This window comes from Acipenser ruthenus, chromosome 33 (genome assembly GCF_902713425.1).
Source record: "Acipenser ruthenus chromosome 33, fAciRut3.2 maternal haplotype, whole genome shotgun sequence".
Lineage (NCBI taxonomy): Eukaryota > Metazoa > Chordata > Actinopteri > Acipenseriformes > Acipenseridae > Acipenser > Acipenser ruthenus.
The window spans coordinates 2756782-2784757 of record NC_081221.1 but is presented as its reverse complement, the minus strand read 5'-3'; the positions used below and the strand labels follow the sequence as shown (position 1 = coordinate 2784757).

Sequence of the window (27976 nt, the reverse complement as noted above, 5' to 3'; positions counted from 1 at the left end):
CTTACAGCCGCTCGGAGATTCCAGAAGAAATGAGGAGCCTGATTATTGAGAAGAGCAAGGGAGCGATCGAGGAGGACGCAGAGACTGTTGTCAAAGGTACAGCGCTAGGGCAGCACCCCTAGGTTATTGGTTCCCAATGTGAAAGGACCTGGCAAAGAAGGCATCTAGATCAGAAAAATTAACCAGCCCCCAACCCTGCAACTCTCTGCCCCTAGTGGATGTAAAAAATACAACATGCAGCAAATGTGTTGCAGGGGGGACAGGTTTTATAGTTACACTCTGGTGTCCCTGATGACCGCTTTATTAAAATCGCCAGAATGTGATGACCAAGACGGCAAATGAGACAAAGTGAATCTAAACGACAATGAGAATACATTAGATATGTTTACTACACCTTATACTGGATATGTGAATTGGAGAAGGTTTGAGTTCAACTTCTGTGAGTAAAAATGTAACCTTTTTAAGATATTGGTGACTATGGTTCGAGTGGCTGACTATTGTAATTGCCCTATTACTGTATATTCAAACTCCAGTCTGAATATTTAACATACTTCTGCTTTTGCTGAATCAGATAAGATGTTTCCCCATGAGAGAGCTTAGAATCCAGATATATCAAAATGCAAATTTACAAAAAGGAACCTTTTCTCCAAAAAAAAAAAATACACCCTGGCACTGTCTCTTGCAGGACAAGTGAAGACTGACATGATTAGTGTGTTCTGAAAGGCCCTGGTTAGGGAGATTCCTCATCTCTGTTTCTCATTGTTCAACCACGGACCCTCAGTCTGATTAGGAGTCTGTGCTGTGTTCATTCCTTATCCAACCAAGTCTAGACATTATCCGTGCTATTGAAATGGCTAGACCCTTTTTTTGTAATAAGAAGTTGTTGGCTTTCTGAATTGAAAGGCGTTGGGTATGTTGCTAAGATTGAAGGCTTTTCTGCAGGATGCATTAAATGTTTTGAAATATTTATGCAACGTTGGCTGCTGTGATACTCAGCCTGCTGGGTGTCTGCATTGCCTGGTGTAATACTGAATCAAAATCAGGGATGGAAATAAGACTCCTGTTGCATAGCAGTTTGATCCATTCCTGGTTTTACTGTGAGTTTAATAAGACACCAATTGAGCTTGTTACCTATACACTGTGGCCAATCAAACACATATTAAAACCTGGAATGGGTGAAACTGCTATGCAACAGGAGTCTTATTTCAATCCCTGAAGATGTGTCCAAGCAAGGTCCTTTTTTTTTTTTTTTTTACCGGCAATACATTATATCCTACTAACTCTTTAGCTTACCACAGTGAAGTAACTACTAGGTAATTTGATATGATTATTAAGTTGCAATTATTAATGCCTTAATTTGAAACTCACACCCAAATTGGCTAGTGCGGAGTTCCGAACCTGCAAATGCAGGACAATAAAGCTTTCAGCCACGGAAAATAAAGCCAGTCGGCTTTTAAACATACAGTGCACAAATTAAATGCCACTGCCTGGTACTAGATTGTAAACATGAGGGAAGGACGACTTTCTTTGTTTTGAAATTTTATACATTAATGAATGGATTTATTGAATACCTGCCGTTTTTTTTTTTTTTAAATACTACTTAAAGGTAGTATTTAAAATTTCCTCACACCCCTACTGTCTTCCAGCATTGTTTCCCACTGTCTTTTTCAGCTCTATGGGGCAAAACATTTCGAATATAAGCCTCAGCTGCAGTCAGTGTTTGCATAAATAATATAGAAACACAGATTTAACACACAGGTTACACCCGCCAAAACTCCCTCTCCAGACAAAGGGATTTCTCCTTCCTTTTATACCATGTGCCTGGAGCCTAATTAACCACGAATGATTCAATTAAGGCTCCAGCCACATTCTCACATGTATACTGGCAGGGAGGATTTTTAACCCTCTCCCTGCCAACCCTATATATGTACATATTTACGTTAAGGGCTTTCTCCCTGCCACACCATGTAAAACGTATCCAGGATTAACATTTGTGCTGTATAGTCAGATAACCGACCACCTGTTCATTGATAACATTCATCTGGGGAAAAAAAGAGTGCCCCAACAGTCTATAAGATTTCAACGCAGTACCTTTCCAGAAATGTCAAAGGATTGCTTATTGATTTAAACTGGGAAAGCGCTTGAGAGAGCAACAAGGAATGTAGTACACACAAATGTTTTGGCTGTGTCTTCCTGTGCAATAATAAGCTTGATTTAAAGCACAGGTGGTGAGGGGGGAGGGCGGTGGTATTTTATAGACAAGACCTGTTTTTTTTAACCAGACAGGTGAGAAAATGAGTTGCTAGGTGACGCAACAGACGTTGGTGGGTGTTCATTTTTAACAAAAGTTAGAAAAAAGAAGAAAAAAAAAAAAGTTTGACGGAAAGGAAAACTGGGTAATAAAGCTGTCAGACTGCAAATTAAGTGGCAGACGCAAGGCGACAGTTTGTTAAATATGTATTCAACTTCACCCTCTCCGCTGTCTGCCTTTGACAGGTCTGCTCACCACGCAAACCACAATTTATTGTAGTCAGAGATGGGCCCAATACACACCTCTCGTCAGCATTTTGCAACCCCATAAACGAAACACAGCATTGTTGAAATTATTTAGATTGCTTCTCTTTTTGCTTTCTTATTCAGGAAGCAGAGTTTTTATTTCACTGAGAGACTGCACTTTTTTCATAGGCTTGCTTTATTTATTTATTTATTTATTTATTTATTTATTTATTATGTAACACGTGAATGTTTGTCTTATTTTTGAAATCCAGCGTATCTCTTGAAAAAAGTAAAAACAACAAAATAAAGTTCTGTGTAAAAATGCATTTGAGTATAATTACATTGGCTGTAGATTATAGCGCTAACAAGCAGTTCTGAAGCATTTTTGTTGACTGTGTTAATCTAATGGAGTTCCTCTGTAGTTAAAACTGCTGTAAGAAACTACACCTCAAAGTTAAACTTCCAATTTTCATACGGAAATCATTAACAAAAAATGAAGATAAATCAAACGCCTAAGAAAAGCTATACCAAACAGGGAGTGGGGAGTGGGGAGTGGGGAGTGGGGAGTGGGGAGTGGGGAGTGGGGAGTGGGGAGTGGGGAGTGGGGAGTGGGGAGTGGGGGAGCAAGGCTCCTTTTGAAGTTAAAATGTCAATAATTCTGGAGCCAGCCTCATGGGGGTTAAAGATCACAAATGCAACAAATTAATGGCAGGCCAGGTCCCCCAGAGGAGCATTCAGGAGCAGTGAGAAATGTTCCAGACACAGCAGCAAGGGGCCTGTGTGACACGGCAGGGAGCTAATCACACTCTGTATTCAGTAAAATCCAGTGGAAACAGCCAGCACTGGGGGCCTTGGCCTCCTCTGCCCTGTGACGCAGTACAAACTTCCGCTCTCTGTCTTCTTAACCCCGCTGTCTGCTTCTTAATGTAACCAAGTGCTGGATTTTAATTTTTCCAAAATTCTGTCTTAAGGTGCTTTCATCCAACTTCAGGAGCTGGTCCTCAGGTCTCTTTGCCTGGCATAGATGTAACATAGGCTAGATCAGTGTCTTTATAGAAAAGCCAACGACATCTGGTTTCATTTTTTTCTGCTGGCAATACACTGCTTTGTGCTAGATGGGACTGGCAATTACTTTCTTGTATAAACACACATGGCATGAGTTGGCATACATTGTATGCGTCTGTGGCAGGCAGCTTGAACAGCTACTGATCAAAGCTCTTTAACACAGACCTATCCAAAAAAAAAAAAAAAAATTATTAGAATAACTGCAAAAAGAACTACTCAGAATGATTGCAAGTGTCATAACAAGGTAAGGATACCATATACACTGTAATTAGGTATTGTATTAATTAATATCATTTATATGATTGATTCACCTATTCAGTTTGACCCGTTGTCAGAGCAGTAATAAATGTAGCAAAACATCTGATTTTTGTCTCTAGTTTATTATTAAAAGGGTCTGGGAACTAAGATCTAGTGCAGAGTTGAGAAACGCTGTCTTTGTTGTAGAATGTATTTTTGTATTTCTATAGGAAAAACTTGCACTCTGAGGCCACCAGAAAAAATGGTTAGAGAAACACTGGACTGGATTACCTTTCAATATTCAAAACTATTTTATTTTATTTTAATTTATTTATTTATTTGAACAGTGTATATAGTGGAGTTTTATGTGGATTTTCCAAAAACGTATATACATTGTTTTATATACATTTACCAGAATTTGAGTTTTTGCAGTGCTCAAACCTTTCTTCTCTGAATCCAAAGCCAGCAGGCAAATGCATATAGCAGAAATCATGCAGGGCAAGGAGACCAACAGTTATTTTGCCAAACTGGTTTCATGGCCAGTGCAGACACAGTGACTGTAGCTTAATGTGTGGCATCATTCTGTATAAATGTACGGTTCACTATTGTAGATTTACCAAGCTTTTGCTCTAGTGTAAAGTTCCCTTTTGACAAGTTTGACATTTACCATAATAATAATAATACCAGTGTATTACCCTGGAGAATTAGCAAGCACTGCTGAGGAACAGTATGGCTTGCACATGTTTAAAGACCTGGTTTGAGTTAGGTATAAACCCTAATAGACCAGCACTGCAATACTGTTCAGAGTACAAACCAAGGATTTAAAATCCATTTCCTTACCTTCTTATCAGCACTTTCTGTTCTTGTGAAAATATTTTGGTTCTTTGCTTGTATATTACACTGCAATTCAGCATACAGACCACCCTATAGATGACTAGGTGCTCTGTTTCCTAGTACTTTAATCATTTCATGTGAGCTTCTCAGCATAATTTAAGGTGGGGCAGTTATGATGTTGCTAGAGCTAAGAGAATGGGTTTTACATTATTGGTTAGCACTCCTTTAAGAGTCATTATCTCTATGTAAAAATCCAGCACTTGCATGTTCTTTAATTCTTATTTTCTGAAGATGATTAAGCACATCATGGTTTGGTTTTGTTTAGTTTGCAATCAAGAAGAGACTTTCGCTCCCCTTTTTATTGTGCACACTCGAAGTCAGTCCATCAATATTTGTGAGAAGCTCATTCCCTTGTTCCCTGTTTATAACTTTAAGATCTGGAGATAGCTTGCAGCGTTCCTCAAGTTTTAAATCAACATCTGGTAAATAACCCTCCTTTTCTTGTCGTTGGCTAGACCGAATTCTTTCCCCAGCGGCCTCTGCTCCCACCACCCCCCCACTTGCCAGACTAACCCTGCTTAATGTTTAATCTTCTCTCTCTGCTTGTCCTTGTTTTGAGTAAATCTGATTTATATTACGAGCTTTCGTGTTGCATGACAGATTTAGATAGAGGATGATGAAATGGGTCAGCTCTACTCCCCCCCCCCCCCCCCCCCCCGCTTTGCTTCCCTGGGATGCTTTTGTAAAGGCAATCTTTCATCTCAATAAAGTCCTTCCTCTGTAGGCGTCCACATTACCCAAGGCCTTGACGTATAAGAGCCAGGTGGTTTGTCAAGAGACAAGCAGGAAGCTTGTATGTCAAAACCATTAAAATAGACTGCACTGCAGTGTTACATTTGTATATTTAGTAATGTTAACAATGGCTTTAAAATCAAAGGTAAATAGTAACACCTTCAAGGGTGTATAGCGTGACTCTAATGCCTACTGTGAGCTGCACACTCATGCAACTGCCTTGAGGTTTTAAGACGGGGAAATTTCAAGTAGAAACTAGCTTTTTAAAATGCTAGTACACCTTTTTTAAAACCCATGTTTTTGTGGCATTTGAAAAAGCAAACCATATTTTGTGTTTTCGTAGCTAATGGTATTGCAATTGTGCTTTGTCACCTTATCTGGAACCCAGATAAGAACTGAAATATCAAGAATGAAACTTTTTTAATGGAATCGTTCTGCTGCAGTCAAGCTTTCCATAAATACCAGATAAGAAAAACAGACGAGACAAGTGCACAAAGGAAATGATGTTTAATGTGCACACATCTAGAGCTGCATATCGTAACAGGGGACATTGTTGGCATTCCAGATTGCTGGGATAACAATCATAGGATGGCTAGTGGAGAAAGTGTTTTTTAAATGCAGTGATTTGTGTCCAGCATTGCAGCTATGCATATTGCTAAAGTATTTGCTGCTGTGTAGAGGGATGCTCACTGTATTCTGCAATACTAAAACAGGCACAGCTAATTAGGAAACCATGCTCTGGTGCTGTAACAGAACTCTGTGTGTAAGTCAGGTCTTCTGGAAATGTTGGTGTCTCTAGACATTAATTGACGAGAAATAAAATGTCACTTAGGGTGGCAGATTAGCTAAAAAGGATTACAAAACTAATAAACAAATGTGTTTGAGATATGAACCCTTAATGCTGGAGTGAACTAAAACTCTCCCAGCGAATCCCACTCTGTCAGAACTGGTATCTCCATTGCATTGTACTTGTATAAAGTGCTGAACAATCAAATCTAGAAAGCACCACAGAATGGTGGTTTTAAAAAAAGTAATATCCCCATTTATAATCCGTAGCAACTTGTTCTAAATATGTATCTTGTGCACAAATAGGTAATACAATTAAATGCATGGATACTGGTAACAACATAGTACTGGGGCAGCAGTGTGGAGTAGTGGTTAGGGCTCTGGACTCTTGACCGGAGGGTTGTGGGTTCAATTCCAGGTGGGGGGGACACTGCTGCTGTACCCTTGAGCAAGGTACTTTACCTAGATTGCTCCAGTAAAAAACCCAGCTGTATAAATATGTAATTGTATGTAAAAATAATGTGTAAAAAATAGTAATATCTTGTAACAATTTTAAGTCGCCCTGCTAAGAAATAAATAATAATAATGGGTAAACATAAAATAGAAATGCTAATGTTAAATTATTTTATCTTGGTAGAGCCTTTCTGTACCATACGCTGGGTAAAGCTAACAGAACCACACTATAAACCCAACTTGCATTTCAGTACAGCACCAAGAAAAGTAATAAATAAGATTTAGTCATATCTAAATATTTATCCTGCCAGTAACTCCACATTCTCTCCCACGGGCAGGAAGCAGAAGGCACTGCATTATTTATCTGAAGCGGTTTCAAATATTTATACAGGATGACCCTGACATGGAGTGTCAAGTTCATTAGGGAAATCAATGCAAGAGGTAAAGCAGAATAATAAGTGAGGTTTCTCACAGCAGAGTGGGGCTTCCTGTCTTGGTTTATTCATTTGTCAGACTTCTGTGTTGTGTGGATTTTGATAAGGATTCTCCAGTGCCTTGATAAAACTGACCAGCAATGGTAGGCAGCAACTGTTGGGAGTGGTGTTTCACTCTTTCTGTGAAATGTCGTTTTTTAGAATATATCGGATTACATAAATCCATGCTTGTGTGCTGATTTTTTCAAAGAACAAAATATTTGGTACTTAATGAGTTAATGGTGGCGGATCACAGCATAAATTAATACTTTCTACTGTATCTGTACCCATCTAAAATGTTCAGTAGTAAAAACATAGCACAATGTAATAAAGTACGGTAAAGCATAGGTGAAGCAGAGAGGTTGGGTAAAGCATATTAAAAAAAAAAAAAAAACATGGCAAACCAGGATCAAGTATGGTACATGCAGAGTATAACCATAGGAAAAACATGGTAAACATGCACAAATGTCATGGAAAACCTTTTATAAGGGTAATAGGGCACACTGTGTGGTGTCGGTTTAATTGATGCCCATTGAAAACAGGTGGTCTGTTTTAAAAGATCCTCTTTCTGTGCTGGGGCAGGTTGGCTGTATAGAGAAGTGCGCGGAGGCTGGATCAAGATGAGGAGGCACTGGTTTGTCCTGACTCAAGACTCTCTGGACTTCTACACCAGCAACGAGAAGAATGCCAAGAGGCTGGGATCACTGGTCCTGACCAGCCTGTGTTCTGTCATCTGGCCCGACAAACAGAGCTACAAAGAAACTGGTGAGGCTGCAATTCAGTTTAAACGAGACCTTGCCCGTGCACAGCATGTGTTTTCAATTCAAAATGAATTGCTTCAGAACTCGGAGGAAGTGCACGAGATATTCAGGTGTAATTCCTCTAGGATTCAGACGGAATTCATTATGAATCTGCGGCCATTATTTGAAAGTGTTACCGAAATATTTTTTTTCATTTGGAATTGGCTTGAAAACCAGTATAATTCAGACCATATTGTAGTATCTTTCTGGAGTAAAATAAATGTTTTTAAGCCATTGCATTACCTAATAAAAAAGGAGAGGACCACTCTTCTGTACAGTAGAAAGCTTGTCATTTATTTCAGACGTCCTTTTATGCATGTTTCCTTTGCACAATACGTTTTTCATACAGCCCTTGACTGAATCGGTGGTGAATGCGATGGTCTTGCAACCCCTGTAAGCGTTGCTTTTAAGGATGATTTAACAAGTGGTTTTGACCACACTGTCAGCAGTTACCCTTTTAAATAATGCCTTTTAGAATTTCTTTTAGAAGTTTTACTATTTTATTGTTAAAAAATAAATATCTTTTTTTTTAAAAGCAGTGACTCTTCTGGGGTTTTCCACCAAAGCCCATTCTTTCCAACCTCCACCCTCCTTATCTTTCTGCAAATAACAACATTGACAGCAACAGCCTGACTGTTGGACTAGGAGTCATTTATTGAAATAAGATTGCAACTGATATCAGGCCTTGTTGTGCCAATGCAGTTTGTAATGGATTATACTGATGCACTATGGATTCTTGCTTAACAGGCAATATAATACTATAGCTGAAAACATTAATTTCAATGACACCCAAACTGTTTGCATTGTGAATAAATACAGCTATTCATATGTGTGTGTGTGTATATGTGTATATATATCTATATATATAATATATGAAAAAGTAGTCTCTGTTTAGTCATCAACCATGTTGAGTAAAAGACAAACCAATGTCCACTGGTTTGTTGTTTGCAGAGACTCATGAAGACATGTATTGTCAAAATGCATCGTGTTTTTAATAACAAAGAATTGTTTTTTGGGTGTAAAACATTGCTGCTTGCTTTTTCACTTCCCTTTCACTTCACTTCACATCAAGTCTAAAATGAATTAAGGATACAATTGAGCCATCCTGAGTGTGCGACCCACCCAGTCTCTGCAAACAATGAGCAAATGGACTTTGGTTTGTCTTACTCAACATTATAAAATACCTGTCTATTCCTTAGGCGCTACCAGTTGAGATGATGTACCAGGTTTGTGGCTATCGGTTTTACAAGCAACAAATCCAGTCACATGTTTATTTGAATTCGCTATGATTCCAGAAGAATTCCACACTTCTGATTTACCTCTCGAACTGTTATTCACTACATGATATAAACCCTGAACTATCTTTTGTTTCACCTCGCCCACAGACATTTTTAATATCACCAAGCAGATGCGATAAAAGCATCTAGCGACGTATCAAACAAGCGGCAATACAAACAGAGAACACTGCCTAGTCGACTGACTCCTCCCTAATCGCCCCCTGCTTTGGTGCAGGAAATACATTGACCTTCTAATACGTTATTTGGGGAAGGGTTACAGTACGCTGAAAGGACAGACTACGTTTTTGGCGATTTTCAAATTTAGACCCGAACGTGACATTTTACCTGACCCGATGCAGGACTCTAATCCATTGTTTTGTTTCTTGTGTTTTGCAGGCAATTGGAGCATCATGGTGTACGGTCGCAAGCACAGCTATCGATTGTACACCAAGCACTTTAATGAGGCAGTACACTGGGCATGTGCAATCCAGAAGGTCATAGACAGCAAGGCTCCTGTCGAAACCCCAACACAGCTCCTTATCCGGGACATTGAGGTCAGTTAACAGCAGGCCTGGGGTCAACAATAGTTAGAATTACAATTAGAACAGCATTGTTTGCTGCAATTGCCATACAATTGCAATGCTATTTTGGTAAATTACAGATACGCTACCATTCTAATTACAATTGCACTAAAAAGTAAAGGGCTACATTAATATATTTACTCTAGTCATTCCTAATAACCAAGCAATAATCTCAGGTGCAAGTACAAAAACATACTAGGTAGCTTATGGTTTTCAAACAAATGGGGATAACTAGAAGTGGTCGAAACATACAAGAATAATGATCGCATGACAAATAAATGAGTAAATGAACTGTAAACGATCAATGATATGGTATAATTAGGATTGTAATTACACAGGTGTGCCTAGGTTGTTACAGTTACATTGTAATTGCAGTTAATTGCGAATTGCACAATTACAGATTCATAGGAGTAACATCTGAAAAACTCACATAGCTATTTTGTTATAAATCTAGTTTAGAATTTAAGGCTAAAATGGCACTGTAAAATTAGTGAGGGGATGTCATTCTTCTTTCTATCATTCTCTCAATGTATTTATATTTACGTGGGAATCGACAGCCAGGAAATGGGATTCTGGCAATCCCAAACGTATCCTACAATTAGGTTTTTGTTTCTGGTTGTCATTAACGATGTGGGATAAGACCAGTACTTTGCATCTGTAGCATTGCTGATTCCGTCACACACAAAATTAGACGTCTGGCATTTCCAGCCATACAGTATATAACGAAGTTACATATGGGAGTTTTGTTTTTGCTTTGTGTGTGAGGACCACAACTTCACCAAGTTAAAATCAACCATTACCCTGCCAAATAAGCCACAGATGGATTTTCTTAAAGCATGTTACAGCACTGAGGAAATTACCCTGGAGGTAAACGAGTTCAGCATTGGTAGGTTACTGGCTGATCAAATGAACCTCTAAATGAATTGAGTTTGGATACAGGAACACAGATCCACATAAAAGACTATTACATTTGTTGCCATGTTCAGTTCGGGGTTCATTCCTGTTTTTAATTCCAGTTCCTCTTTTTAAAATCAATTCCCAATTCCTGTTCCCTTTTTTTAAATCCGTTCCAACACGTTATTGATCAAAATTACAATTAGCTGTGTTATGTTAAAATGAGCTTCTCACAGTGGCAAAAATTACTTCAATTTAAGTCACTGTTAGTTAATTAAACTAGGTTCAAATGAAAGCAGTTGAGCAATCACAGCAATTATTTTGTCTCCTAAAACAGAAATTGGATTTGAAAAACAGAAATTGACCCCATAATACACAGCGACTAAGCACAGAGAAGTCAGCACACAGTCTTGATGGGCAGCTTCACTTCAGCTTTTGCATCGGTTAGCAAGTAACTGTTTTCAACAAAATGACCTAATTTAATTTCACGGGAGGAAGAATTAAGAGAACGACCTATAAATAGGCTGCAGAGTTTTTAGTTTTTATTCTTTAAAAGCAGCAAGAAGAGGAATTGAAATGCTGCCTTGAATTGAAAAGCAATACCTCGGATATGAAATGTAAAGAAAAAAAAATCAGTTTTGAAGCTGAAAATTAAGTGTATATCTCGCTAAATGAATGCGCTGATACAGTAAGTTTATTTATTTATTTATTTATTTATTTATTTATTTATTTATATAGCATCTTTCATACAACAGTACCTCAAAGCACTTTACAAGTCAATAAATTACAATGTAGTGGTTAGGGCTCTGGACTCTTGACTGGAGGGTCGTGGGTTCAATCCCAGGTGGGGGACACTGCTGCTGTACCCTTGAGCAAGGTACTTTACCTAGATTGCTTCAATAAAAACCCAACTGTATAAATGGGTAATTGTATGTAAAAATAATGTGATATCTTGTAACAATTGTAAGTCGTCCTGGATAAGGGCGTCTGCTAAGAAATAAATAATAATAATAATAATAATAATAATAATAACAAAATTAATTAAAACAAAACAAAAAAAAATGAACATGAAAAAGTTATAGTAAAATAAATCAAAACCCCCCAAAAAACACATCAATATCAGTAGAGAAATAAAAAGAGAAGAACACTTTTTTTTAACATTTTGTATAAAATGCTCTTCTAAAAAAGGGATTTTTAAATCTTGATTTAAAACTATTAAGTGACTCTGCAGCTCTAATGTCAGATGGTAGTTTATTCCATAATCTGGGAGCATTCTAACTGAAAGCTGTTTCTCCTTTCCTTTTTGTCTTAATCTGTGGGAGGGACAGAAGACCAGAATCAGCTGATCTTAAAGCACGCCTAGGTACATATAGGAACAAAAGCTCTTTTAGATAATCAGGTGCCAGGCCATGTAATGTGTTAGAAGTCAAAAGTAGGATCTTTTAATCAACTCTGTCTTACTGGAAGCCAGTTTAAACAAGTGGGAGTTATGTGGTCACTTCATTTCTTAACTAAGCACCCGCACCGCTGCATTTTGAACAAGTTGTAACCGTAACCCAGCAAAAAGAGCATTGCAGTAAACGAGTTTACATGAGATAAAATCATACAGTGGCTTCTCAGGATCCAGCAAAGAAAGACGAGATAAAACAGTACACAGAGTAAACACCATTACTGTCACATTTGTTGGATTTACATTCATATATATTATCCAGATCATTAATTGGACGTTTGAACACGCAGTTTATGAATGAGATGCACATTTGGGTCATGAAGCATCTTGAAACCATGATTTAGGTTAACGGAGGTCAGCGTGTGGGTGCGTGTGTGTTCTAGACTGTGTGAAAGTGTGTGTGCATGTGCGTGACAGTACATCAGAGCATGCAACATGTGGCTGTTGGTAAACACTGACAGCTTTGCAAGCCTCAGCTTTACATATTACTCCCAACACACCCTGAGGTGTGTGGTGGCAGGGAGGGGAGGGGAGCAGGGGTGGGGGTGATACTATTTTTAACAGCAGAAAATACTCCTAGTAATTAGCAGGCTTGGGAGCTGCTCTTGTCAAAGCTGGCATCCCGTTGAGTGACTTCTCCCAGCCTCACCCAGTAGCAACTGTGATTCACAGCAAGCCAGAGGCACTTCAGAGCAGACTACCAGCAGGAACATTTGCCTAGATCTACAGTCAAACTACATCTACAGTGGGCTTTAAGAGACCTGATTCAACACTGACAAATGCATGTCTTACAGTACAGGCGTTCAGTTTTCTTTCTGGGGTGGGGTATGAGTTGATGGGAAGAGTGTGCTGAGAAGCTAGCCTGGAGCGGAGTGGAGCTGAGTTTAAGAGCAGTCTGGCACTCGTTAAACCTTTTCTTTTTTTTTTATGAACAGTATTTTATTGTTTTTAGATAATTCAATACAATACTATTCAATATAATAATCGTTAAACCTTTTCTGAACTCATCATACTGAGGTTATCCATCCATTACCAGTAGCAGGTCCTGCCGTAGTCTGCAGCTCTTTAATTCATTCCAGGCAATCACGGTCATGTTAGTACCAGGTTTTGAAGGTGTCATTTATTTTTCTTATCAGACTTGTAAGCAGTAATGCGAATATGTTCGAATAACATATAAAGCCAGTTCATTAGTATTGGCTTTTATGATCTCTATCTAGACTGTGCGTCATCAGTCTTGGAGGCAGTGCCTACGTTAACAAGGAGTTATTTATTTTTTTTATATAGCAACTTTTCCGATGTCTTGAACCGCATCCAGTGTAGAGAATGTGGGGAGAGGTGCGGTTTCCAGCCGGTACACTGAGTTCTGCTACAGAAAGTGCCTACGGGATCTCATTCCGTTTACAAAAAGAGCAGACGGGACCTCAGTCTAACGTCTCATCTGAAAAAATGACAAGCCACTTCAACACGTTATTAATAGAAGCTGAGGCTGGCATTTTGCATTCTGCCAGCGATCTCACCTCGTAATGAACAGCAGGATGTGATAAACCACAGCAGAGAGGGAGAGGATGCTCGGCAGAGGGTTGCAGTTTCATTTTGCAACATATGTCTGAACTGTCTGTTACTCATCAGTCTCTTAACTGCTTTTGCAGCAGTTGCTTAGAGTGCTTAGTTCAGTTGGCTGTAAAACTGTTTCAGTAAATGAAGTACCTGCATACACTGACTGGCAACAGCCATGAAGTATGCAGGTAGGGACTTAATTTAAATTAAACAGATCTACATCTGCTTTTGTAAGAATAACACAACAGTTGTCCAATCAAGGTCTGACCCTTCCTAGCACCCCATTTGATCCTACTAAGGTCATTAAACTTAACAGGACTTAAATGCTCCTAGTATTTATTATTACTGCTTCATCTGGGAGGCTGTTCTCTGCATTGTAACTCTGCATGGATGGAAGTAAGACTCCTGTTGCGAAGCAGTTTTTACCTGTTCCAGGTTTTAATACGAGCTTGGTTAGCCACAGTGTATAGGTAACAAGCTCAGGAATGGGAGGTTGTGTGGTCCAGTGGTTAAAGAAAAGGGCTTGTAACCAGAAGGTCCCCGGTTCAAATCCCACCTCAGCCACTGACTCACTGTGTGACCCTGAGCAAGTCACTTAACCTCCTTGTGCTCCGTATTTCGGGTGAGACGTAATTGTAAGTGACTCTGCAGCTGATGCATAGTTCACACACCCTAGTCCACTTTCACCCTTGGATAAAGGCGACTGCTAAATAAACAAATAATAATAATAAAAAATAATAATAACAAGTTTAGAGCTTCCTAGCTCTAAACTTCCTTTAATTTGCTTCCATTTTATGCCCTCTCGTCTTACTCCTTGTCCCAAAAGTTGCTGTAGTGACCTGGGTTAAAGTGAACAAACAGATACTGACTGCATTTTATATTGAAAAACTTGTATTGCTTTGAAGCTAATCTGGATTGGAACCCAGACTTGGTGTAATAACCCACTACTTGGGCCCAGGGCAGCTAGTTTTTAGCTGCAGGTGGAGACATAAGAGAGGTGGAGCCCTTCAGTGTGTGTGTGTGTGTGTGTTTGTGTGTGTGTGTGTGTGTGTCTATATATATATATATATATATATATATATATATATATATATATATATATATATATATATATATATTAAATATATATATATATATTAAATATATTTTTCGACACCTAGTTTACAATTCTAACAGCAGCTTGTTGGAGAATAAGAGTATTGTCTTGATTATCCTCGGCATGATGAGACAACAGTACAGACAGCCTCTCCTGTTGGTCATCAAATCTGGGAGGCTAGACTTTAATTCCCAGACATTTGCTCCTAATACATTAGAAATCTCTTATCTGTGTCCCTGGATTGAAGTTCCTTTTTAATGTTTCTCTTTGATTCAATTGTACTGTCTTAATGCCAAGACAGTTCTGAGTCATAAGCCTACACACAGGCGCGCGTGCACACACACACACACACACACACACACACACACACTCCCCACACAAACTCTGCTTTTGTGATTTTAGATTTGGCCTTCATAAGTGTAACTCAAGCTCTGTTTAACTGTTTTTTATTTTCATTATTTCCTTTAAGACACAACTTGACACAGTTCTGAGCTCAGTCAGCTATTAGGAACCGGACAATTTTAGATGGGTCGAATGGCCTCCTCTTGGTTGAAAACTTTCATGTGTTATGTTAAAAAAAAAAAACACACACAAGAATAAATTGCATTAGAAACAAACCAAAATGCTTGCATAAAAATATCTAACTCTCAATACTATTCTACTAGTAATTATTATTATTATTATTATTATTATTATTATTATTATTATTATTATTATTATTATTATTATTATTATTATTATATGATTTATTTTTAATCTATCAAAAAAGCAGATGAGGTATTACAATAAGAAATATGTTAAAACTAGTTTGTATTTAGCTAGACTTGTACATAGTTACCTCTAGGGCTAGTGCACTACTGTACAACTAAATCAATTACTAGTCGATAACCTGACAGATTGAGGTTTATATAAATCCTCACTCTGGTTCCTAGTCAGTCCTAGGCAGGGTTCCCTAGTTTGGGGCTTGGTACAGTGCCAGGGACATCAGGCAGCAGGGTGCATTCTGGGAAGCAGGCAACGAGCCAAACCCAGGGAGGGGCAGGGCAAGTTCCTACAGTCTCGCAGCATGGGGTGAAAACAGCCAGACTACAGAATACCACTTACTGGCAACAGCTACTGGGGTTGTACACCTGCCATAACACTGTTAATAGGGTACTGGCATTCAAAAAAAGGCATGAATACGGTTAAAGAAGTGAAGACTGGATGTTTGGAGCCTTTAGCCTTTTTTAAAGTAGTGTTGAAATCATGATAGTGTTGCTAAGGATAAGCTAGTCTAAATAGGTAGGTATAGTCGTTTTGATAAGTCTTTTCCTGGGTGGGGACCCCAAAGGAAATTCCCCCTCTATGGATCACTAAGAGGTTTCCTGCCCACCTTGAGGTTCCTGTCTGTGCCGTCTGGGGTGGACCTCTGCCTACTAGCAGATAACCACGATTTACTTTACGATCTGTTATAAGACAATACTGCGTACATATCGAAGGTTTCATAATAATAATGCAAGTTTTGCGCCAATGGAACGAAGACTGGAAACCCTAGCAATGGTCCTATATACAGACCAGGGGAGACCTTTTTACATTGAGGATGGGAGTAGTTTCTGCTGATCGCTTCTATACAAGTGTCCCTTGCGAGCTACAATGTTCATTCAGTTAGTTTTAGAGGGTTTTATAGACCTTGCAACAGCTGAAAATCCTCCCTCTGCTCCGGTTCTTTATAAACTTTAGAAGGAATAACCCAAAAAGAGGGTTTGGGTTCCATGTTCATTGTTTGTGTGTTCTGTTCTGTTCTGCAGGAGAACAAGTTCAACCCTGAAGCTGTAGGGCACATCTACAAACACAACCCCATCCTGAAGCACACTCAGAGCCCTCTCTATGCCTCCCTGCTGCCTTTTCCCTACGCCAGTCTGGAGCACACCTGTAAGCCACTTTATTTTCTCGTATCTATTACAGTGTAGTCCTGAATCTGGGTACCAGAGCACCACTAAAATATAGATTTTTCTTAAACAAGAATTATTATGCATTTTCACATTTTATTTGTATACTGAACGTCTAGTAACACATATAACAGGTAATGCATTTATCTAATTTCTACAAGTATTTCCACAAAGTGTCTTTCTCCATCTTGTCAGAATGCTGTACTTTACGTGTCTGTGTGGCTTCGTTTGTGTCCACAGTCGTAGTTGTGCATTTGTAGCCTTCTTAAAGAAGTTGTTTGTAATAGAAGTAGTTCCTAATCATCTTTTCATTGCATAAAGAGAGAGAGAATCAGACAGATGTGTGGGAGGTGAGTCATGAGACTTAGCGGGTCTATTAATTATGCGAGTTCTGGCTTGACTACTCCACTGCTGCCTATAGAAAAGAGTACCGGAACAACGTTCCGGAGCATTCCGGCTGGACTCCATTCAGCTAAATTCACTGCTTCTGTGGAATGCTACCTGACTGTCCTTGATGCACTCCATTTCAAAAAGCAGTGAAAGGTTAGGAGTTTACCATGTTGTAGAGTAGCCTGTTGGCATAAAGTAGCAATGCATCATTTAAAAACATAGTACTGCACATCAGACATAATGGGGCATGTTTACTTCAGTCTTAAATTAACTCTATTTTTTTGGAAAGGTAATGTTCCGAAATGAGAACCAAACAGCTTCAGAGTGGCCAGAGAGACCTTGAATTATTTTCTTTAGGAAGCAAGTGTTTTTTTTTTTTTCACAAACCTAGAATTAAAAGTTGTAAAATCTTTGTTGTCATATTTTCAAAGATAATACACAGAAGAAGATTCCAAACCAATTCAAAATTAAACACGATACAAGAATTAGGAATGTGGAAAATTATACCACTATTTTGGGTGCCAAAACTGAAAATAAGTTGGCTTTCAGCTGGTTTGTGTAGGCGTATAAAGGCTAAAGAGAGAGGGAGAGAGGGAGGGAGAGAGGGAGGTCATAGCTGCCAACATTGTCTGATGTATTTCTCATAATCCCAGATAAAGACCCTGTTTATCAGATCTTTCATCCCTGCTGCCTACACTTTTTACATGGTCACTGTTCTTCTCTCACCATCGATGAGATCTATACAGCAACCCCTCCAGAACTCTTTCTATAAGCACAGCTGTTCTGAGAGTAGTCAAGGGCATGAATTATCTCCAGGCTGTTGTGTGCCTTTTATGTGCTGTCTGATGATGTCATTTCTCCATGAGTTGAATTCTAAGGGGTCATGGAATAAACATCAGGTATCTGGTGTGGTTTCTACTACTTCTTCTTCTTCTTCTTCTTCTTCTTCTTCTTCTTCTTCTTCTTCTTCTTCTCTTTCTTCTCCTTCTCCTTCTTCTTCTCCTTCTTCTTCTTCTCCTCCTTTTGGAATCAGTCCAAGTCCCATTTTTACTTTCAACAAGGCTTGAGTCATCAGTCTGTTACTGCAGCTGTGGGAGAGTTCTGTGTTGGGGCTATAGAACAGCTTCTTGTTTGCATATAGTACTGAGTGATAAACCGTTGTTCATGGTTACCACTGAGTTACCGAATTGATTTCAAAGTTGCCATAATAACTTACAGGGTCCTTCATGGATTAGGGCCATCATATTTCCAAGAACTACTAACTCTGTATATTCCTATTTCACTGAAATCAGAAAATACAGGATTTTTTGTTTCAAATAATTCTTATTAAATCATCTAGAGCCAGAGCTTTTTGCTGTTCCGCGCCTCGTTAGTGAAACTTTTCCGGTTGATGCCAGGCAGGTTGAAACATTGGATTTAAAACACCTTGCAGCCTTTTAGTGGCTTCACTCTTCATCATTGTGTAGCTGCTGTTTTTGTTGGTTCATCATATATAGTACATCACTTCCTCATTCATATAGGTCATTCATTCATAAAATACATACACACTGGACAAGTATAGCAATTTGGAGCACATTAGCAAGTGTCAGATTGAAGTTAAAATAACCAAAAAGTGTGTTTTAACTAACATGAATCGTATATGCAGTAGGTCTGGTGTCACTTATTTCTTAGCAGACGCCCTGGATAAGGGCGTCTGCTAAGAAATAAATAATAATAATAATAATAATAATAATGTTCAGTGCATGGTGCCAATATACATTTTAAGAACATTTTACACTTTTTTTCCAGTTCACAGTGCAAAGGGCTACACCACACTGCGAGATGAGGCGGTGAAGATCTTCAATTCACTACAGCAGCTGGAATCGGCCCAGGACCCTGTGTCCCTCATCCAGGGGGTGCTGCAGACCTGCCTGGACCTGCGGCCACTGCGGGATGAGGTGTACTGCCAGCTGGTCAAACAGACGAGCGGGACGCCCAGCCCGGACACCCCGGCACAGCTCCGATACTGGCAGCTACTGACCTGTATGAGCTGTACCTTCCTGCCCAGCCTCTCCATCCTCAAATACCTACGCTTCCACCTCAAACGGTACCCCTTTGAAAAGTTTACCCCACTATGTTTGCGTGGTAATTTTTCACTCGTTATGCGTTTTTAACTGGCATCCTACCATTTCAGTTTTCTCTTTAGCTACTTAATGAGAACTTACTCTAATTTTGTTAACCGCAAAGTCTAAATGTACCTGCTAATTCTGCCAATACAGCCCCTCAGATGCTTTTATGATGCTTCCAATATAAAACAAGAAACTGAAGCCTTAATGTTTGTTTGTTTTTTCTACCCACAATCTTGGTAGCATATTGATTTTATAATGTATCAAATTATGTAAATGCAGCTTGTGTTCTGACTTATTCAAAGACAGTTTTATTTGGTTCTTAATGGGTTAAAAAGGAGGGAAAACAAAAAAAAAAGGCCAGCAGCATTGTGAGATTGCGAAACACCCAAAGTCAACAAATCCAGCACTTATTTGGAAACTGGTCCGCCCAGTCCCTGAGCATCAGCCCATCATGTTTTGAACCCTTTGTGCATGTCTGACATAGCAACAAGGCAGCCCATTGGAGAGGAGAAAGAGGAGTGCGAGAATTCAGTGGAATTTTCCTAATGATGTTAGACCGAATAAATCTGATTCTGTTCCGAATGAAGGCAAGCTGCAACCACAGAGCGCTATTATTCAGGTTTTATTTTAGGAACGCCATCAAATTGCTTCCTGCGTGCAGAACGCCAAGAAGTTACGAGAAATACCTTTTGTGGAGACTCATTGTTTAAACAACTAACTGTAACCCTCTTCTCTTGCCAAAGCGAACAACCTCAAGGAAGGAATAAACTGCTCGAGCTAACATGAGCAGAACGCAATTGAACCTTTTATCTGAGATTGTATTGCTTTGGGCAATTTTCTCCCCTTCTTTTTGTTTTTTGTTTTTTTTTCCATTTATCGTATTCCTCACCCTACGATATTAATTATTTTATTGTGTTAGATTACATTTCCGCCCACAAAGACGATCGCATTAATCTCAGCTTCAGTGGCTGTCTTTAACCCCTTCGGGTATGCAAGGAATTGAATGGTTGTTCAAGCGGTTTCTTCTTTTAAAAAAAAAAAAAAAAAAAAAACATTTGAGATTTATCACCGGGAAGAAACTTGTACCTTTTAAAGAGTTAACAAAAAAAAAAAAAAACAGTAATAATGATAACTAAATAAACGCCTTACGGCATTTTAGTAGCTTCACTCTCGATCATTGTATAGCTGGTGTTTTCATTCATTCGTCACATTTTTGTTGACCCAAAAAGTATATGAATCTGATATGCAGTGGGGCTGGTGTCACTTATTTAACAATTCAATTGCCAACTTGCATTTCAGAACAGTTTGTTTTACTTCATTGTACATGATTTATGTATTTTCCCATCTGATATGCAGAGTACAGAGCCAGTACCCGGACACAGAGATGGATAACTATGCAACATTTATATCTGAAGCCATTGGGAAAACCAAAGGGAGGGAGTACGTGCCGTCCTGGGAGGAGATCCTGGTTCTGATGAACAGGCAAGAGATGTTCTGCACCATTCACTACCCCGGCCGGGGCTCCTGCAAACTCCCCATCCGCTCCCACACCACCGCTGACGAGGTGAGAAGGGGAAACAGGAAGGAGAGGGGGTGCACTGGGACGTACTCTCCCACCATGCAGCTTCTTAAGACTGGGGGGGAAATTCTGGTTACAGCCACTTGTTTGCATTTAGTGCCGTAAAGCAAAAACCTTTGCAGCAGACGAAAGAGAATCTTTCAGCAGGAAGTACATTTACAGAAAGACTACATTTGGACAACTAAACCCTTTCGGTGTCTTGTATTGGAATTTATACTGATATAAAGTGTGTGTAGATAGACAGAAAAAAAGGAATTGATCAACTAATTAGCTGCAACATTTTGTTTCAAGCTGAAACGTTATAGCTAATTTATTAAAATAGTGAGTTTTCAGTTTATCAATGATTTTTCTTCATTTATTTCTAGTGGTTGATGAGTATTCTGTTGGATGCTGATGCACCCGGGATATAAATGGGTGTAGTTTACTGGTCTGCTGTTTTGAGTTGTTTGTCCTATACTACAAGAGCGGTCTGTAGTTTTGAGTAGTTACCAGTATAAAGTGTTAATGGCGTTATGGGAACAGTGGGGGGTATGATCATCCTGCCTTCTAACCAGTTTAGCACTATATAGCCTTGCCTTGTAACCTTTCTCTGTTGCTGCATTGCATACAGGTAGCGAAGGGTCATAGCGATTTTTTTTGTACTCTCCTATTTAAGAGTAGTGAGGCTGTTCCAAACCTTTGTAAAACACAATCCCAATAATGGAGAGGATATTTAAGCCATCCTGTGCTTTTAAGTTACTGATCCCCAGGGCGCGGTGGTGTTGTGTGCAGGTTGTGAAGAAGATGAAGGAGAGGTTGGGTCTGCAACTCAGTCACAACACCTTCGCACTGTTTGAAGGGAACACCTACAAGGAGCGGGCAGTAGGGGGCAGCACCATCGTCGCCGACATCCTTACCAGGTTTGAAAAGTAAATATCACTCCCAGTCCTGACAATTTGTGCTCGACTGATGTACTGAAGCATGCTAGTGACTCACTCTCAAAAAGGCCAAATAACTTAAAAAAAAAACAAAAAACTATTAAACTTTTAATATAATCTATGGGCCCTGTTCATTTAACTTGTGTTATTTAAAGGATTTTTTCAGTCAATTTTTACAAGTACAATTTTGTGTGTGTGTGTGTATATATTATTTTATTTCTTAGCAGATGCCCTTATCCAGGGCGACTTACAATTGTTACAAGATATCACATTATTTTTACATACAATTACCCATTTATACAGTTGGGTTTTTACTTGAACAATCTAGGTAAAGTACCTTGCTCAAGGGTACAGCAGCAGTGTCCCCCACCTGGGATTGAACCCATGACCCTCCGGTCAAGCGTCCAGAGCCTTAACCACTACTCCACACTGCTGCCCCATTATATATATGTTTTTTCAAAGCTATATACATGCATTACCCCATATATATAATTTTTAAAAGACATCTACAGTTTCATGTGCTGCACTGTGTAGGCAGTGCTGAAACAGTGACAGATTGATTGTTTGTACGGTGATGAGGACACAAGCCTGCAGTCCTGCAGCAAGCAGAAGCCCATTTCAGGATTAGGGGAAGTGTTCACCTCTCCTTGAAAGTCAATATTGAAATAAAACAGCGTTACCTGGAGCAGCATTATCACACAGGCGTCTTTCGTTTACAGCCTCGCTGCTAAGGAGCCCGAGTCGGAACATCAATGGAAACTCTGTTTCAAGCTCTACTGTTTCCTGGATACAGACAGTGTCCCCAAAGACAGCATCGAGTTCACGTTCCTTTTCGAACAGGTACCACAAACAGGGATCAAACACCTTTACCGTTTGTGTTAGGCACAGAGTGCAAAACACATCTAGTATATCAGTACCCAGAAATGATTTTTATTAACTCTGTTGTAGCTATGCAAGTGGGTCCCTGCAATATTGGTTGTCTATGCATATAGGTTATAATGTATTCCCTGATCATCCCTCTCCAATCCACTCCTCCCACCTTTTAGTGCAGAAATACGTAGGTATGCTCAAATTAAACTGACAGTGTTACCAAAGCTATATGCATGCATTACTCAGATTTATTTTGCATATAAGATTTTAAAAAACCAAGTAGACAAACATTATAGCAAGTTGCTTCTACACTACACAGTGGAAGATGCTTGCTGAGATATTTGTCAGCTTTTCTGGTTATTTTTGACTGGGGAAAAAATTACTGTGAACTATACCATGACTCTAATACAGTTTAAAAATAGCATATTGACATTGGCCGTAGAGTAAAAGTCTTCCCCGTTGGGTTCTGCAGTCCCATGCGATGGTAATCCAGGGTCACTTGTTTACCTCTGAGGAGGACCTCCAGTTGTTGGCGGCTCTGCGCCTCCAGTCCCTGAACGGAGACTTCAGCACCCACACGCCGTCGCCTCCGCTGGAGGAGCTCTTCCCCAGGCACGTCATTGAGGCAAGGGCCCTGGCTTTGGTCAAGACCGCTCCAGCCAAGCCGGCCTGCTGTCCCTCGCGCTTCCTTACGGGGGCGCTGCACGCGGGGCTCTGGAAACACACTGCCGTGCATAAGATCAAGGCCGAGGACGACCTGCGCTTCAGGGCCCGGCTCAAAGAGGAAGGGGCCTCCATGATGGCTTCAATCGTGGAGAGCTGGAAGACCCTGCAAGGCCGGGCCCGGGAGGACGTCATGTCGGTTTACATCTCCGTCGTCAAGCAGTGGCCCGGGTTCGGCTCTACCCTCTACGAAATCGACTTCTACATTGTGAGTGGCTTACTTTTTTTTATTTTTATTTTTTAATGACTTCATAACTATAATCCGCTCAATCTTGCTAAATGTAAACAATAATAAAAAAATAATGACAAGAGGTTTTGGTTTTGAATTATTTTTCATTGTCTTCGCCTAGGAAGATTTGAAGGCATTGACAATGACTTCTAGTTAAAACATTGTTATTAATTACATTTGTATATATTTTCTTTTAGTATTTCTTAGTATTGTATCTTAAAATAGCCAGATCTGTCATGCGGTAACGCCTACTGGTCCAGTTTTAATAAATAATGCCACTGGTGTAATAAGTGTTTTATAAATCCTAATTTTTTAAGCCGACAAACTTAAGTTTCTAGCAAGCTGTGTGGTTAACAGGTTATAAACCATAATCAGAATTGTTTTTGGGGTTGACAAGCAAAGCTTCAGTCTTTAAAAAAAATAAAAAAAATAGTTTTCATCCATAATTATATGATACTAAAACTTTATAAATTCAATGAAAAACTTTTTATGTATTTATCACCAAGAAATTCAATGAATTCATCAAGTTTCCTTTTAATACTCTCTTTTTTTCTTTTAGGTAGTCCAGTAGGCTGTGGGGGATCTTTTTATAAATACCTCTAATAAGGCATTCTATTATATTTTTATTTTCTAGAGCTCGACAGGAAGTTTTTCACAGCAGCTGTGGCTGGGAGTTGCTGCAACGTCGGTGTCTCTGTACAGACAAGGAGATCCCGAGCCGCTGGAGAGTATCCATTATGGGCAGATCTCTTCCTATGGAGTGTCAGACAGCACCACCTTCAAAATCACAGCGGGAGACAGGGAATTCTTGTTCGAAACCAGCAAGGTACGGGTTAAAAACAAGCCATTCTAGTACCGGCTCACTTATCACCGTGCTGAAGATTTTAGAGTTTTTTTCTGCAGTAGGTTACGTCTAAGGTCTGATTGTACTGTCTTACCTGTCTTCTATTTTCTATTAACATATATATGACTGGTTTCAGACACACCGACTAGCATTAGTCTAATATGGGTCTGTGAAACCAGCCGCTCAGGCATTTTAAATATATTTAAGTGCTGTCATTTTGTATGACTGCTTAGGTCGGAAGTGGTGGCACTGGTCTTTCTAAATTATAACAACATTTGAAAAAAAAAAAAAAAACGCAGCTCTTCCGAAGGGCGCTTTGCATAGGAATAAGTTCTCCCTTTCATGTTCAAAATGTGTTTATTTCTGCCCACATTGAACAAAGGCTGCTTTGTGTCTCTCCAGCACAAAAGTAACTTTTATTTATTTATTTATTTATTTATTTATTTATTTATTTATTCATACAGAGAATTCGGACCGCAGAACTGCTTGCAAAGTTCATTTTATTTATTTTGTGTTGTATATGGGGCAGCACAATACAGCATGACTGTCATGAGTTTAACCGCTGATGCATTTCAGAAGGTCAACATTGAATCATGTCTGTCTTATAGGACAGAGATAATATTCTAAAGGAAACAAGTATGTCTGTAATGTCTATTCAACCTTACCTGCTTGCTTGGGGGCCTTGGAGCTGGGATTTGTTGCCCGATTTGACCCACTAACAAGTGCAGCAGTACCCCCAAATTATCTATTTAATACCAATGACACTGGGTGGGATTTTTGGTTTTTATTTAAATATTTTTTTTGCAATGGTGACTGGACTGACACAATATCCAATGTAATACCTGCTCCACTGCCAAAAACATATTAAATAAAAGATATATAAAAATACAAGTTTATTATAAAGGCGCCAGCCATGTAAAGATGTGATATTTACAGAAAGGGTTCATATTAAATACAAATGTAATGTACAAGTGGCTAAGCTAAACAAAATACAAGCACCCCCCCCCCTCCCCCATTTGTATTGCAATAGGAACTAGTACCTACATTATGTTTATTTTTGTGTGTGTGTATATATAAGTGGTGCAGAGTTCAGACAAATTGCATTCCCTAGTTCATCTGATTCGTCAAGATGGCTTCGTAACAAAATGTTTTGCCTCTTTAAGATGAACTAGTTAGATGGAGATCCATACATATACAGTATTATAAAGCAGTTTAGTAAAATCTATTTACTACTTTTGAAGGACGGCTTCTATTTGAACTTGCGTTTTGTTTTCTTGGCAGCTGAATGAGATTGCCCAGCTAATGACCGCCTACATCACCAGCGCTCACAGAACCCAGCGCCCCAGCCGAAGGACGGGGAGCAAGAACTTCGCCCTGGGATCCCCTGTCCAGGAGCTCTCCTCACATCCAGTTTAAACACTCCCACATGGACACAGCAATGGGACCTAATTCACACACACAAAGTGGTTGTTTCCAGTGTCATTATTTGCCATCTGCCAATACAAAACTACATTTCTGGTGGATGCCCGGTCAGGTTTAAAATCACGGAAAATGCATTGTAGGCAAGTTGGGACCATACCTGATTTTAAAAGCAACACCATCAGACTCAAAAAGGCAGTTCTGTCCAAAGTTACCACACTTGTTGCACATCTTCCAGGGCGCTAGGGCAAATGTGAGGAGCTACTGGTAAAATGCAAGCAGCAAAAAGAACAAGGGCATGTGAAAAAAAAAATAATAATACAAAACTGGATAGAGAAATGTCAACCTATTTTTCTTTCTAAAGTATGGAGTAAATCTCTTTTTTCCAGGTGCTAATCTCATCAATTCTAACCTAACTAACCTTGGTGGTCTTTTGAAGGCATCACTGCAAAGAGTTGTTTTGTCACCTGAAACCAAAACAATAGGAATTTCCTAATTTAACCAGCTTCAAAACGTTCATGTCAAAACTGGCTCTTAATTTTCTTCTGCTTGGTTGAAGAGTACCAGACTTATCCCAGTATCTGTATGTAATAATAAGACTGCATCAGCTAAATACACCCCTAAATAGCAACTGCAGCTTTTTAAGTACTGTTTTTGTTACCAGCATCATACAGTACTACTAATAATGTTTTATTACATAGCTTAAAAGTATTACTACAGGTTAGGGTAGTTGTAAAGAAACTTTCAAAACAGAGAACAAGAAATAACAGCAGGATGCAGTTTCAGAAATAAATTCAGCCAGTGTGCAAATTGAACTGCTCACTCACAAAACTACAAATCCTAAATATATAAATACTTTGTCATTTTTAGGAAATTGCTGGATTTGTTGCATTCCAGTGATGAGCACACATAGTACTTGCCTATAATGAACATTCTGAATTTTCTAAACATTCAGCACAGCAGCCTAGGGTGGGTATCTATCATCCAAAAATATATTCAAATATGTTTAATGTGTTGGCTTTATCTATTTACTAATTCATACTGCAGCCAAAAATAAATAAATAATGTTAGACAAATTCTAAAGCAGCTGTAGTTGAAGTCAAAATTGATGCTATACTGTGAAAAGCTTCTTCAGTGACAGGATAGACTATTTTACTATTAAATCAATTACTTTGCATGTCTTCTACCTGCTGACAGTTTTTTCTCTCTTTTTTTTTTTTTGATTTAATAATTTGCTGTTGTGTGAAATATGATGCCGAAAGAGATGAAAATATTATGGATTTTTGAAAAGATAATGGATATTAACTTTTTTATATTTAATTTTTTATTTGTGATTTATTTTTTGGTTGTTTTTGTTGTACGCTGTCACTTTTTTTTTTTCTTTTTGGTAATATTTAACTTTGACAGGGCCACATTGGTATTACAGAGATGTGCAATAAATCTGGATTGCGTTAAAAAAAAAAAAAAAAAACGAAAAAAAAAAAACATTCCCTTGTAGATGTTTTAAAGTGCACCATGTCACCTGATGGCAAATTTATTATAATTGCACTGTGTTTAATACTACACCTGCATCCTTGTTATCTGCACATCTGCAGTATTGTACAATGGGTCTACACCCTTATACCAAAGCATTCACATTAGTTAATGATCTTCCTTAAGAGGAAGAGGTGAATCTGCTGTTACACAGCACTGCCACTGTACAGCCACCTGCTTGTGTTTCTATTAAAGCTGCAGGCAGCTTTTTATCACTATGTATCTTAAGCTCAATTTATAACAAAAAAAGAAAAAAGCTTTTTATTTAACATGTTTGTACGCCGCATGGTACTTTACTCTATATGTATAGTCAGTTGCACTAAGTTTTTGTACAGATAACTCGGATGTGCAATAAGGAAAATGTAAATCTAATAAAGCAGCATCATTCTACCAGTGATGACTCCCATGTTTCTTCTTTGAGAGTTAATTCTAAGAATTAAAAGGGGACTGCATTTCAGAAACAAGAGAAAAACATTTGGATCAAGGAGACCATTGCATTGTGCTAATAAACATTTCAAGAAGTGGCTTGACAAGTGTGGACTGCACAACGAATTCAGCAATGCCTGACTTCCATCAGATACATTTAACATTAGATCCTTGCTTTAAAAAGCATGCAGCACAAAAACAGGAAGTGCACCTGTCTTT

General features: G+C 38.9%; 1 protein-coding gene across 4 annotated transcripts in view; it reads left to right on the top strand.

The window, feature by feature from the left end:
- Window positions 1-27724, top strand: part of plekhh3 (pleckstrin homology, MyTH4 and FERM domain containing H3) — a 49584-nt gene extending 21860 nt beyond the window's left edge. The window contains exons 3-13 of one of the 4 annotated variants that reach the window (XM_034055645.3): window positions 8-96; window positions 7719-7901; window positions 9610-9767; window positions 16579-16702; window positions 18898-19195; window positions 20574-20781; window positions 21568-21704; window positions 22433-22553; window positions 23056-23514; window positions 24170-24361; window positions 25661-27724. In XM_034055645.3, the coding sequence (XP_033911536.3) occupies window positions 8-96; window positions 7719-7901; window positions 9610-9767; window positions 16579-16702; window positions 18898-19195; window positions 20574-20781; window positions 21568-21704; window positions 22433-22553; window positions 23056-23514; window positions 24170-24361; window positions 25661-25795 (2104 nt within the window). In that variant the 3' untranslated portion in view covers window positions 25796-27724. Of the gene's footprint in view, window positions 1-7; window positions 97-7718; window positions 7902-9609; window positions 9768-16578; window positions 16703-18897; window positions 19196-20573; window positions 20782-21531; window positions 21705-22432; window positions 22554-23055; window positions 23515-24169; window positions 24362-25660 lie in introns of all 4 variants that reach the window. The other 3 variants (XM_059006552.1, XM_059006553.1, XM_059006551.1) reach the window with 3 other exon arrangements.
- The last annotated feature ends 252 nt before the right edge of the window (window positions 27725-27976 follow it).